Raw genomic sequence first — 14,591 nt, 5'->3', positions numbered from 1 at the left:
CCTAGGCCCCGCCCCCTACATCAAGCGGCACCCCCCCTCATTTTAAATTTCAAAAAATGTTCCCACGCACGAGGGCAGCCTTCGGGTCCACAGACCCATCACCAGGGGGAGGGGCAGCCTAATAACGCCAAGCAGGAGAAAAGACCTCTGGAGCCGAAAACCAGGACCTCAGGGTAACAACGATTGCCGATTCCCTAACCCTCTTAGTCCCTTCAGGGGGGAAAAAGGCATGGCAGATCTCTTATCTCAAGAGGAATCCCCACTGTGCAAACTGCTGCGGCTACACACAGACTGATACTGAGTTGAAGTGAAGACAACAGATTAAGGTATGTGCATATACTCCCCCTAGTGGAGAATTAAGGCATGACAACATTTTTCCCTAATGACGAAAACCATAGGTGGACTTTTATAGTTCCTAGGCTTCTTCCCTTACCTTATTCCCGCCGCAGGATTCTGCTGAATTAACAGGCAGATCCAACCTTCACCCATCACGGCGGGCTGCGTTAGCAAACCATCAAGGACCGGGTCCCTTTTTATCGGGGTTCCACTCCCTTGGACCTGTAATAGCACCCTGCCAGGAAAAACTTTAGGTAATGTAAGCATGACCAAAGCCCTGGGTCCCGGGGTCCTGCCTTGCAAGGAGAGGCGTTACAGGCAAAACCTCGTGCTTCGTATACGAGGCCCAGGTACCATCCACCTTGGCCTCAGTGGCACTTTGGATTGATCCAGTCTGTGGAGGCTATTTAAATCCAGCAAGGATTCCTCCTGGAGCTCCTCAGAGCACATCTTAACTCGTGACCAACACCTTAGACACTGGCGAAAAAACTGAGGTACGCCTGGTAGGAGGAGAGGTTATATAGGGAGTGAACTTCCTGTATTGGGTATACCAGTGTCCATCACCTGAAGGTGCCTATATACCCACATAGTGATTACTATGGTGCTCTGTGTCCCATGATGTACGATAAAGAAAGATTTTTTTTTTTCAGTTTTGTATAGAGTTGCAAAATCTTTCAGGTTTTTACTGCTGTCTATACCACCCTTCAAGAAATTCGCAATTTCCATTTGTCCTGTTACCGTTATCACCAAGAGTGAGAAAAAGGAAACACAAAACACAAATATTGGGTGGTCACCAGAACAGGAAGAGAGAAAATTTTCCTATAGGGACATAAGTTCTGGTGACCATGCTGACAACCAGGGATTCCCACATTTAAGAAGGAATTTCTATCGCTTTCTGGTTTTGACTATGGTAGAGGATGTGAAGGGAAATCGCCACAATGGGACAGATATAAATAAATAAAAACCCACTAACTGGTTAGAGTCCTCTCCTGCTCTAGCCAAAAAAAGTGCTTGCCTTAAGTTCTACTTGAAGCTGAATCTCTGAATGCTCTATTAGATATTATAAGAACTTTGGCCTTTGAAAAAGTTACCATAGTGTACTAGCTTGTCTTGGTTTAACAGCTATACAAAAGTTTTTGTTAAAAAGTAAGAATTGTAAGACGATACTGTTAATGTTGCATGTTTCCATTAACACACAGACCTGGTATACGTCACCGTGTGTTTAAAGTGTTAATTGCTCAGTTAACCTGAACTAGTCACAGCCAATCCTTCTACTGGTGTTTCGAGTGTATAAATATCAGTCACCCTCTTGATCTGCTCTGAATGACCAGAGAAGTTACAAACAATAACAATATTGCTTCAATGTAATTCTTCTGCGGATGATCTGCTTCTGTAAATAAAACAATACTAGCTGTCAAAATGACAGCCGGGTATTGCCAGTGACTGCCACAGAAGAGTTGTGGGGGAGAAGGAGGGACCAGGCATACTACGCATTCCCAAAATACTTAAACAGTTTTAGACATGTGCCCAATATCCATAGCAGGTTAAATACAAGAGACTAATTTATCATCTAGAAATAAAATAGAAAAAAGAAAACAAAATTTGACCCAATTAAACCCACTTGTGTACCAACAAGTATGACGCCAACTAGCTGCTGTTTCCTTCAAAGAATACCAGCTATGGAATAACAGAGTGCACAGCTAAAAAGGGGCCACCATCTCCTAATTTTATATATATATATATATATATATATATATATATATATATATATATATATATATATATATATATAATTTTTTTTTTTTTAAAGCACAGATTTAAAACCGTACTTACAAAAGTTTGGTCTTTATTTTTACAGACTTCTGGTTGAACTGTTGGGATTGTTTAATGAGTCCAAGCGATTCCAGAGTTTCGGGATCTAGGCGTTCCTTAAGAATTGTGTCCGACATTAGATACTGTGAAAGAAGCAAAATATTTAAGTTTTATTTTGTCAATAACATATAACATACAAAACAGTTGTACTAGTTTCTCAATGCATCAAGTAACTATGAGTATGTCAAGGTGAACACACCAAAAAACTAAAGTGAAGGGTCACCATTATCATTCAGGACCCTGGATCCAGAGAAACACATGCGTGGGTGGTGGAGACCCATCTAGCCCATACTTTGTCAAAAACTTGTGGCTTTTTCCTGCGTTCATAAATCTTACCCAAACTGTCATAGAAGAAGTTTATTTCCATGTTAAACAAATCATCTTCCAGGCATAGAAGTAGAATATACGTAATATGTATATAGGCACCTTCAGGTGATGACACTGGTATACCCAATACAGGAAGTTCACTCCCTATACAACCCCTCCTCCTACCAGGAGTACCTCAGTTTTTTCGCCAGTGTCTAAGGTGTTGGTCTCGAGTAGAATGTACATAATAACATTCTGCTTATTAGGAATTATGGGAGACCTACCAGTTTCTAAATATTCCAATTTTTAGGTGGGTGGGAAATATTGGGGAGTTCCAAGACTGAAGGGATGAAATCACTGCCCAAAAGTTTTAGACATACTAACAGGTCCAGAAACCATGGGAAAAAATAAATAATCAGCAAAATCAAGCATAGCATGGAGGGGAGTAGACCCATTTCATGCCATCTAGCAGCTGTAAAGAGGCGGTGAAATAACAATTTCAGTTGCATCATTCTGCCCCTAGAGATGACTGGGCCCTTTTATGTAATGTATTATTTCCACCCAATCCTGGTCAGTAATCTGGAAAGCAGGTAAAGACCACTTAAGATGGGCCTGTTGATATCTGGCCCTAGAGGTGTTAGTTAAAGTGGATGTAACCCTGATTCAAGTACATATCCGTAGTGTATTTTTTTATCTCTCTCCAAAGCACCGAGTCCCGCCGTTTCATTGCTCTGTTATCAGCATGACGACTTCTGACAAGTTGTTCATCAACCAAGATAAAACCAGCCTGAAATTTGTGTTGTGGGAAGTTGCTATGAATAGATTAGCAGAGAGCTTGTCTGGTCACAGCACAGCTCAGCACATTCCTTGCTTTTTCCAATGTGGAGTGGGGGTGTGTGCCTTTCCTCCAATCAGCTGTCTTGGCTGTATGCCAAGAATCCACTCCCAGTGCTGAACAGGAAGAGAAAAGCTCTAACACAATGTGCACTTTCTAAAGAATATATACGGATGAAGACAGCAGATATACATGTAAAACTTATGTAGGAAGATTTGTTATATCTCTGTGTATCATCTGAGGCTGTTCACTTCACTGGGTATATGTGAGGGTTTACATCCACTTTAAAGAGGAACTGCAGTCTGCCCACATAATTTGTATAAAAACATCTTTGCCATTCTGAAGCTTCCCTCCAACCACTTTGCATATTATTTTATATATACTGCGATTCTGTACTTGCCAAATATGCTGCAGATATCTCCCTCCACTGATTCTAGCTGTAAATATTTTAACTGTGGGCAGCTGAAGCTGTTGTCTGTTCACTTCCTGGATTTACACAGAAGCACACCTTCAGCTCTGCAGCTCTCATTGGCCCTCTTATGCCTAGTCCCTCCTCCTTTCCTGGCAAACCCGAGAGAGAGAGCGCGTGAGCGCAATGTGCATGAGGTCATAAGCCTAGGCTTATGGCAGCCAGGAAGTGGGCTGTATAAGGTATTTACTGGCAGAAAAAAAAAAAGAAGGTTTTACTATCCACAGTTAAAACAACAAGGGCAGAAGATTTAATAGATGGAAAGATGAAAAAATTACTGAAGTTCCGCTGTAAGGGTAGAGTAATAGGTAGAGACCAAGTTGATGGTATCTGGTCTTCCCAAGAGATGTTCAAAGAAGGCAGTAATTTTAAGGTTTATAAGCGGCAAACTTTACAGGATTTGCATGGCAAAATTTAAAAAGAAGTGTATTATTGTGGGGGTTCTACCTCCCTTCTCTTCCAGCACTGCAACCTTTGTCATTCAACACTCCTGGGAGGGCCGTGGTTCCATCTTCAGACACCATAAAAGGGGACTGATAAAAAGGTACAAGAGCAATTTTTTTGCATTAACTTTGCTTTAACAAAATTACTCTTCTATGGAACCAAGCCTTTTTGAGAAAACATGTAGAGAAGTCTGAATTTTGGCTGCTGCCTCCCCCTCAGCACATCATAACTGATATATATATATTTTTTTTTCTGTACTGAAACATTGCATACAGATGAAATGCAAGCTTTCAATGCTTAGCTCTTTATGAGCCAGATATAGAGTGGGTGGACACAGACAATTATTCAATCTGCCAGATTGTGTGATGTTCTGCTGTTCCTTTACCATTTAAAGAGCACGTCCAGGCAATCAGGAAAAATAGGCCATTGTTTTTCAAGTAAATGAAAAAAGCTATTTAACTCAAAATGACCCCCTTTATGTCTTGCAAAGTAAAAGATGGGGTACACACTGCTTACAGAGTACCTAAGCCTATGACAGCATTTCAGTCAACGGATGAAGGCATCACCCTTTTGAGAGTGGGTAGTGGCTCTAGGCAGTAGAGGGTGTTGGAAAGCACAGAAAGAGCGAGGAACATACAGACTACTAGATGGCAGGGAGACCATTCAAATTACTGGCAGACTGGTATTCGCAAAACACCAAAATTAAAGCTGAGTTCCACTCAAAAGTTCTGGATTAAGGCCTCCTCACCCCCTTACATGCCACATTTCGCATGTAATTTTTGTGGGCGGGTACCCAGTTTTGACAGGTACCCAGCTCCCACTTCCGCTCGAGTCGCCTAGGCAGCCCGAGCGGAAGTTCTCCTCTCCCCCTCCCTCCTTGCACTCCTCTGGGACACGTCACAGGTCCCAAAAGATTGCCTGGCCACTGAAGAGGCACAGCGCGACACGCAAATTTGCAGAGGGCACCCGGCTGTGAAGCCGCAAGCTCTCACAGCCGGTGTCCTGTCGAGATAAGTCCCCCGTCGGATAGCGTCCTCCCTGTACTGCGCAGGCGCAGCGCTTGCGCAGTACGGAGGACAAAGGAGACGCCGAAAGTCTCCGAACAGGAACAGCTGTTCATCAGCTGTACACAGCGCCTGCGCAATTAAGACTAGATTGTGCCACACACTCACGCACGCTCCCGATGCTCGTGCAACTCTGCAAGGGGCGGATGCATACAGAAGAGGCCGCATGATGGGCAGAGCTCATACGATGGGGGTTGATTTCTGTGGGGCGTGTTTACACCACTGAAGGGTGGGTTTTGCAATGTTGATGGGCGGGTTTGCTGGACCTATTTAACTACCTAACACAAGCAATTTGCCACAGTATCAGTGCGGATAATAATACATCTGCCTCTTTGAGAAATCCACCCCCAACGTATGAGCTCTGCCCATCATGCGGCCTCTTCTGTACGCATCCGCCCCTACACCCGCCTCTTGCAGAGTTGCACGAGCATCAGGAGTGTGTGGCACAATGTAGTCTTAATTGCGCAGGCCCCGTGTACAGCTGATGAATACCTGTTCATGTTCGGAGACTATTGGCGTCTCCTTTATCCTCCATACTGCGCAAGCGCTGCGCAGTACAGGGTGGACACTATCCGACGGGGGGGACCTTTCTGGGGGTTCAGGCAGCTGCATCTCTGGATCGTGGGACAGGTGAGTGTGTGTTTATTACACTTTTTGTAGCTGCTGACTTTTAATAAACACAAAAACGTCTGGAACTCCACTTTAACTGCTACAAAAATAAATAAAAAATTAGCAGCAGGTGGCTTGGTGAACAACGGGAAAACCAGTTACTGAAATATTTACCTTAAAGTACAGGTTACTTAACATAATAAAATATAAAGACTTAGGCACACCAGGGCGTTTGCAATTCGGGCAGAATCAGTGCAATGCTGCCCACGATCCCAAAACGCTCTAATCTTGTTGTTCAATAAGGAGCAGGAGCTTCTGTCGGGTGACAAGCTTCACTCAAAGTGATTCATAGCGCAACAATCGCACCTGCGTTTAGGTGCCATTGAAAATGAATGGCACCTGAACAAACGTGGAGCGGTTTGTCAGTTTTGCAATGCTTTTTGAGATTGCGGGCAGAATCTCGGCGATTCTGCCCATCATCTCAAATGCCCAGGTGTGAACAGGGCCTTATAGGTTATCCACAAAATGGAACAATCTATTAACAATTACTGATCTCTTTAATACTGAATCTAAACATTAATTAAAAATTTTGAAAATAAGCTTTCTCGTCAAAGGCTTTAATCTTCTAACTTCTAAGTGTTAATCCTTAAAGGGGTTCATTCTATGCATTAAGGTGAAAAACCTCCTGTGGTGCTGCAGCCCCCCCCAACCCCATTTTACTTACCTGAACCCGATCCTTCACTTGCCGGGAACGAGCACACCAGCTCTTGTGTCCTGTTTGGATAGGTTGATAGCAGCGCAGCCATTGGCTCCCGCTGCTGTCAATCAAATCTAATGACGCGTCGGGGGGGGGGGGGGATTGGGGGGCAGAGTCCAGCATTCTGTGAATAGACACAGATGCAGGACTCAGGAGCGCGCCCACACGGGTGTCCACTGTAGGAGAGAGCTTCTCCAATGTGGACACTCAATGCGGGGAGGAGCCAGAAGCACCACTGAGGGACCCCAGAAGAGGATGTTCGGGGGCACTCTGTGCAAAACGAACTGCACAGTGGAGGTAAGTATGACATGTTTGTTATTTAAAAGTAATTTATTCTTAAAAAAAAAAAAAAATAAATAAATAAATAAAAAAAACACGAAGCTTTACAATCCCTTTAATCTGTTTCAGTGCATGTTTACAGTAGAAAAAAAAAAAAAGGCCAAACTTGACCTTTCAGCTTTTAAAATGATTCTGCTAAAGAGAAGGTGGTCAGCTTAGGAAACCTATAGGTCTCCAGTTATTCTGGCAGCATATTATTTGTATTGCTTTTGGTTCCAACCATGCAAGTATGAAACATATTTCTACAATATTTCAATACAAACATCATCATGCATTTACTGTAGCCTCAGACAAAAAAAACTTGGATTTTAAAAAATGACCCTTACCAAACATGAGGACACCAGCTGGGTAAAATGATCCCGTCTCCATTTTTCTTCAAAGCAGCTTGTTTCAATATCTGTGTTTGCAAGAAATACATACAAGCTCAAGATTGAACAATAATAGTAGAAAAATTAACATATTATAATCCTGATCATAGCCATAAAAAGTAAAAGAAGGTTATACATACATTAAAGAGCAAGCTAGCCTTTTTAAAAAAAAAAAATGAAAAAGGGTTAACACGCTACACCAGGGGTAGGTAACCTTTAAGAGGTGGACATCTACCTTAACAACATGAAAGAGATCAAAGATCACCAGGGTTATGCGCTTTTTTTTTTTTTTAAGAAATTAAATAGCAAGGCAGGAGGGAGAGGAGGAGAAGCCAGCTTTTAGCTGCTGCAGGGGAGAACTACAGGGAATCGGTTTCAGTAAACGCCACCCCGTCTTTTCAGGTTTCGCTTCCTTCTGCTACTAGGGCCCTTTTGTTTGCTCCCCTGGTACTTACATCCACCCACTCGCAGCACTGCTGGTTCTCCTGCTCTGCATGTGTAGGAGGTGCAGTCTGCGGGTTGGCACGGAAGGAACGCAATCTACTCCTCACCTGCCCGCGATCAACAGGTTGCAGACCCTGCTCTACAACCTCCTGGTCTCCGCTACACCAACCTGTGTGCGATTAGCTGTCCCTGTCCACGCAGCCAATGTAGTGGTTCAGGGATTTGAAATCCTTTATATTTTTTTTTTTTCCTTTCTGTAGAAGTTCTGGAACAGATTAAAGCCAGTGTCAATATCGGCACATAACCGCTTTGACCGACTGGAATCACACTGATCGGTCCAGAATTCCCACAGAAAGAAGGGGAAAAAGAGAGGTGATTTCAAATCCTTGTGGTTAAAACATTTTATAGTTTTATTACACACACAAGTTTGCTTCTCATCATATAATCACAATAACTGCAACATTGTTTTTCTAAGTATAACAGCTCTTTCAATACGTAGCTATTTTGGCTCAAACACATTTTAATTTCAGTCTTAATACTCTGAAAGTAGTGCGTTTTTGTCACAATGACAAATCTTTAAATAAAGATGAAGTATTGCCAATTGTTTCTTAGATACTCCTGCCCAGGAAGTGTATGCAGCCCTTTGTCCAGTCATTCTAGGTCCCAGATCATGAGCTAGTATGATCCACAGAGCCAACTCTCCCCTGAGCCCCACCACTGTCTGACCAAGCTGCTCACTGGGAGATGAATATTCTAAGTGACAGTGCTTGTCACACCCAACAAGTGCTGTCACCACACATGCAGGGGGAAGAGGAAAGACTGTGGGAGGCAAAAATGACTGAATACAAGTGCCTGCAAAAGAAGAGAACAGCACAAGATCAGCAACAAGAGGGGGGAAGAGGAATGACAGGAGGGCAAAGCAAGTAGGAAGTGGCTACTGGGCTTTGCTGGCATTCCGCTATAGGAATTACCATACATTCACTTCATAAAAAGGGCTGGAGCTCACAGTCCAACAGTTCTGTATATTGTTTCTGAAATGTATTTTGTTTTTTTACATAAATCACTGGATCAGCAGGTAAGCTTTTATTCCTGCTCAGGGCCCCTTTCACATGTAGCGACTTGGGATCTCGGACAGAATAGCCATGATTCTGCCCACAATTTCAAATTGCAGTGCAATGCTGGCAAAAAGCAGCACACGTGTTTTCTGGTGTCGTTCATTTCCAATGCACCTAAATGCAGTGAAGTTTTGCAGTAATTGCTGAGGAGTGTTATTTGGAATCACGGAAGAATTGCGGCAATTCCACCCACAATCCCATATTGCTAGATGTGAACGGGGCCTAAGACTTCTTCTGTTTCCAAGCACAGCTTTTGCTTTAGGCTTAAAGTGATACTAAAGGCTATTTTTTTTTGGTAAAAATAACAAACATGTTCTACTTCTCTACTCTGTGTAGTGGTTTTGCACAGAGCAGCCCATATCCTCCTCTCATGTCCCTCTTTGATGCTCCTGGCCCCTCTCTCCTGTTGAGTGCCCCCAGAGTGCTTGCTCTGGGGGCACCTGAGCTGCAAAACTCCTTGTGTCTATTCAGACACTGTGTTGCAGCCCCGCCTCCACTCCCCTCACTGACTTTGACAGCAGCGGGAGCCAATGGAGCTTCGCTGCTGATTCAGCCAATGAGGGGGGAGAGACAGCCAATGGATCAAGATGAGGTCCATTAGGTTTTTTTTGGGGGGGGGGGTGCTGCACACAGAAGGCTTTTTTTTTTTTTTTTTTTTTACACTTTACAACCACTTAAAGCCAGCTATATATGGATAACAAATCGGCTGGTTCAGCAGGGACTGGCTGAATTTTTAAACCATGTATGGGCAGGGTGGTTGTACAGAAGCCAATCGCCCTGTTGGAATATTTCCGCTCGATCAGCATCATTGATCAGTGTATTGTATCTCCCCGACATCAGAAAACAATCAACGAGGAGTCCTCCATCCACTTCAAATGTGTGGATGTTGAAAATGGAGTTACCCCCCCCATTGATCATCTATGGGCTGCCTTAATTTACACTTCCAATTTCACCCCAACCACCCCCTTAAGCTAACAAGGTTGTATAAATGAAGTGGGGGGGGGGGGGATTATCCCCCCCTGTTCGGTGGCAATACTGCCCACTGAACATAACCCATTCAAGCGAATGGTGTCATTCCACAACCATGAGCCAAACTCTAGGCTAGCAGTTGCAGTGTGGGATTCCCATTCAAAAAGCTTGTTCGGCTATCAAAAAACAGGCAGGCATTCAGAAGGCAGCAGTAAGCACTTGGTCCCGTGGGTGATTCATAAGGATTTTTAATGCTCACTTTTTTTTTAAACTACAAAACTAAAAAGGGAGAATAACTGCAGTTTGCCTACACAAGACTGGTCATATTCCTTTTCGTTATTGAGTGTTTTAGCCATCCCTTAAAAAAAAAATTAAAAATAAAAAAAACAAAAAAAGGGTCAAGAAATGCGCAATACAATGCTTACCTAAAATACAAAATACATCTGCCAAGATTGAAGGCATGTCTTCTCGCAAATCCTGGGCAATAAGAGGGGGGTGGGGGGAGGAGAGAAAAAGGAATGAATATTAGTTAAATGATTTGTGTCAATACGATCACTTATTAAAGAACTAGAGTGAACCTATTACTCATACAAGGAAAAACTAAAATAGTAACTTTAGTCACTCTCTCCCCAGAAGTACATACTCACCTTTTTTGTAACCTTCAGGTGAATGGACTGACAAAAATAAAAAGGCAGCTGAGACATCCCCCTATATAACCCCCCCACTTCCAGCTAGTCTGAGTTAACAGCAATAAATGTTTAGAACGTAAAAACACAAAGGAATGGATTTTTTTGGGCATTTGAGCTTGCAAAGCACTGCAACCACCAGTGGATCGTGAGTACAACGCTCTAGCTCCTGGAGACCCTTCTTCCAGCTCAAGGACCTCCAGTTATGGAGCTGATAAAAAGTGTCAATGAACAGTGCAGTGACATCATCTCACCACACTGGTGCTCCAATGAATGCTGCAGTTCTTCTACTGTAGCAGCAGATAGGGTAATTTAGTTCCCCCCACCCCCCATTCACAACTCTGATTTCAAATTTTCACAGAAGAACCCCCAGAGTCTGCAAGTCTGAAGTTGGGGCGGGGGGGCACCAACAGAGCCTCTAACAAAAAAACACTCCAGAAGGGCTGGACAGACTCCGAGCAACGTGTAGCACCTTAGTCCGGAAACTGACATCAGAGGAAGCTTGAACATCCACAAGTAAAACAAACATCTGAACAGTAATCCAGGGAGCAGCTTTGCAAATCTGAACAGACGGCCAATGTTGAAAAGCTCATGAGCAACCAGCAGATCTGGAAGAATGTGCCTTAACAGGGAAGTGAGGAGCCCTATTCAAACTACAGGCCTGAACAATAACTTATCATTCAAAAAGTGCAGCGCTTTGTGTAACTTATATACATTCCCATTAACTACGTATAAAAACACACACACAAACAAAATCCCTCAACGATGAACAAGCTGCGATTTAAAAAAACTCCTAAAGTGATATAAAACCAAGTGTCTCTCATACACGTGTCAAAGCAAAACAATCTCTTCCCGGAGCTTCAAACAACAAAAAATCCAGTCCTTCACCAGCATGCGCTGTTCACTCTCCAGGATGGACATCTAAATTATAAGAGGTCTAACATAGCTTAAAAGTCAATTTCCGAGTCTGGTGGCAATCAGCTCCTTAACCTGAATATAAATTTTCTTATTCATCTAGCACTGATGGAGGGAGAGGCAGGGAGGCCCTTACAGGAACCTTCAGAAAACAAAGATTGAATTTGATTTCCTAAAGAAGTCAGTAGCTGAGAGGTAAACTCACAAAGGGCACCATGTACAGACAGTAGAGATGAATTTCCATGTAATATTTCAGAGAAGGATAGACAATATTCTGATGGAAGACAGAAATCACCATCAGGTAGAATGAGGCCTTTGTTCTTAAGACAAGCTTGTTTATGATGAGCAACACCGAGAAGGCCTTCCGATAAGAAACCTGCCAACTTAGAAAACTCTGCTCAAGTAGAGAGCGAAAGGCTAGAAAGGTCTCTCAAACAAAAACAGCCACCTTAATGATACCCAAAACCAATATGCCGGTCCAGATTGAAGGAAGAACAGAATACTACGCCTTCCAGGTGTCACGACTTTAGGAGACATTGACTTCCTAGCCTTCAAAAAGGTTAAAAGTGGTTGTAAACTCTCTCATATACCTAGTGAAGTGAATAGTTTCAGGTAATACGCAGAGATGAAAAACAAATCCTCCTAAACAAGTTTTACTTGTTTATCTGCAGTCTTCTCTTCTCTACATCTATTCAAATGTGCAGATATATGATAAAATTCTTCTGCATCTGTGAGGAACAGAGAGGAGGGGGTGGAGAGCTGCAGTTACAGCTCTCATACACTGTGTGAGAGCTGACTGGAGGAAAGGGACACACCCCAAAGGAAAAAGAAGCTGTGTGCTGAGCTCTCCTCCCCATCACAAATTTATCTCATGTGTCCAACAAACTTCTTAGAAATGACTCATGCTGATAGCAGAGGAGAGAGAAGAGAAAACACTTAGAGATTTGGAGATAGACAAGTAAACTGTACCAATATATGGGCTTAGTTCATGATTGGAAGTTTAAAAACACTTAAAAAGGATGACTGAATCTGAAAGTCTCCCGAAAGGCAGCTGTCAGGAGCTTAAAGCGGAGCTCCAGCCACCCCCCGCCCCCCCCCCCCCGCTCCAAAAATTAAAAAAAAAAAAAAAAAAAAAAAAAGTCAGCAGCTGCAAATACTCTAGCTGCTGCCTTTTAATATTAGGACACTTACCTGTCCAGGGATCCCACGATGTTGGCAACCCAGCCGATTTCTCATTCGGCTCTTGGGTGCTGCCGCTGCCATTCCCTGTAAGGGAACTTGGCAGCGAAGCCTTGCGGCTTCACAGCTGGTTCCCTACTGCGCACAGCGCACTGTGCCTTTTGAATGGCCCGGTGGAAGGATGAGGTTAAGTTTAAGTACCACGTCCTGTGCTAATGCTACATCCTGTGCTAATCCTGGGCAATGAGTCCACCAGAATGCCCTCAATCCTGTGGAGTAATAGGAGGAAGAAACAAAACAAAACAAAAAAAAGGACATAGATCAGGTTTAACTGATCTCACAAAACTCCCATTCTTGTCTGATATAGGATTCCAACTGCTCAACAGTCCTGGATCATTTTTGTGCCATTTTTCATTTCAGGATGCACCATATATTTTCAACTGGTGTAAGGTCTGGACTGCAGGCAGGCCAGTTAAGCACCCAGACTCTAAGCCATGCTGTTGCCATAAATGCAGTATGCAGTTTAGCATTGCTCTGCTGAAATATGTATGCAAGGCCTTCCCTGAAAAAAAACATTGTCTGGATGGGAACATATGCTGTTCTAAAACCTGAATATATATCTTTCAACGCTGATGGTGACTTTCCAGATGTGCAAGCTGCCCCTTCCATACCCACTAATGTGCCACCCAACCATCAGAGATGCAGTCTTTTGAACCGAGTGTCGATAACAAGTCAGAAGTTTCCTCTCCTCTTAAATCCGGAGGTCGCAGCACCCATAATTGCCAAAAGGAACATCAAATTTTCTTTACAACAAACCAATTTAAATGAACTTTGGCCTAGAGAAGACAGCAGGGTATCTAGATCATGTTCAGATTTGGCTTCTTCTTAGCAGGACAGACCTTTAACATTTTAGGATGGCATGGTGAACTAGGTTCACAGACAGTGATTTTTGGAATCATTCCTGAGCCCATGCAGTGATGTCCATCACAGAATCATGCCTGCTTTTAATGCAGTGCCATCTAAGGCATCTATGGGCCCAAAGATAATTGGCATCCAATATTGTGTTTCGGCCTTGTCCCTTGCTCAGAGGTTTCTCTATATTCTCACAATGATATTATGTACTGCAGATGACACATTTAAAAAGTCTTTGCAATTTCGCGTTGAGGATCTGAAAAAGGTTCGACAATTTTTAGATGCAGCTTTTCTGCCCAACTTTACTTTTGAGACACTATGAGTCTCTAAGATGCTGACATCAATGGCAGAAGGGAAACACTGCTCCAGGTGAGATGTAAACAGTTCAATGATTTCTACTTATGGGTGCTCAACACTGCTACACAATAGAATGGCTGCACACCACTGTCAATCTGAATACACCATTTATCTATTATGCCGCGTACACACGGTCGGACTTTCTATCCTACTTGGTCCGGCACACTTTCCAACGGACTTTGTCCGCCAGGTGCGCCGGACTTTAAAACGGACGGACTTGCCCACACACACCCGGACTTTCCGGCGGGCTAAGTCCGCTCGTCTTTCCGACGGACTTTCGCCGGAGTTCCGGCAGACTTTCAGAATGAACGGACTTGCCCACACACGGACAAGTCCGTTCATTTTGAACGTGACTCAGGTGCGACGGGACTAGAAAAGGATGTCAATCTTGCCGCTTTTATCGGCGAGATTGACACCTTGCGAGCCCCGTCGCGGGGCATACCAGGCCCTTAGGTCTGGTATGGATTATAAAGGGAACCCCCTACGCCGAAAAAACGGCGTGGGGTCCCCCCTAAAATCCATACCAGACCCCGATCCGAGCACGCAGCCTGGCCGGTCAGGAAAGGGGGTGGGGACGAGCGAGCGCCCCCCCCCTCCTGAACCGTACCAGGCCGC

The 14,591-nt window shown here is 43.7% G+C and overlaps 1 protein-coding gene across 1 annotated transcript in view; it reads right to left on the bottom strand.

Annotated features, from left to right (window-relative positions):
* Positions 1–14,591, bottom strand: part of THOC2 (THO complex subunit 2) — a 251,420-nt gene that overhangs the window by 222,138 nt on the left and 14,691 nt on the right. Inside the window, exons 4-6 of the mRNA XM_073599433.1 lie at positions 10,353–10,404; positions 7,358–7,428; positions 2,170–2,291 (exon numbers count right to left, since the gene is read on the bottom strand). Of these exons, the coding sequence (XP_073455534.1) occupies positions 2,170–2,291; positions 7,358–7,428; positions 10,353–10,404 (245 nt within the window). The remainder of the gene's footprint in view (positions 1–2,169; positions 2,292–7,357; positions 7,429–10,352; positions 10,405–14,591) is intronic.

This window comes from Aquarana catesbeiana, linkage group LG09 (genome assembly GCF_042186555.1).
Source record: "Aquarana catesbeiana isolate 2022-GZ linkage group LG09, ASM4218655v1, whole genome shotgun sequence".
Taxonomy (NCBI): domain Eukaryota; kingdom Metazoa; phylum Chordata; class Amphibia; order Anura; family Ranidae; genus Aquarana; species Aquarana catesbeiana.
The sequence above is the reverse complement of the archived record's forward strand: the minus strand, read 5'-3'. Positions and strand labels throughout refer to the sequence as shown.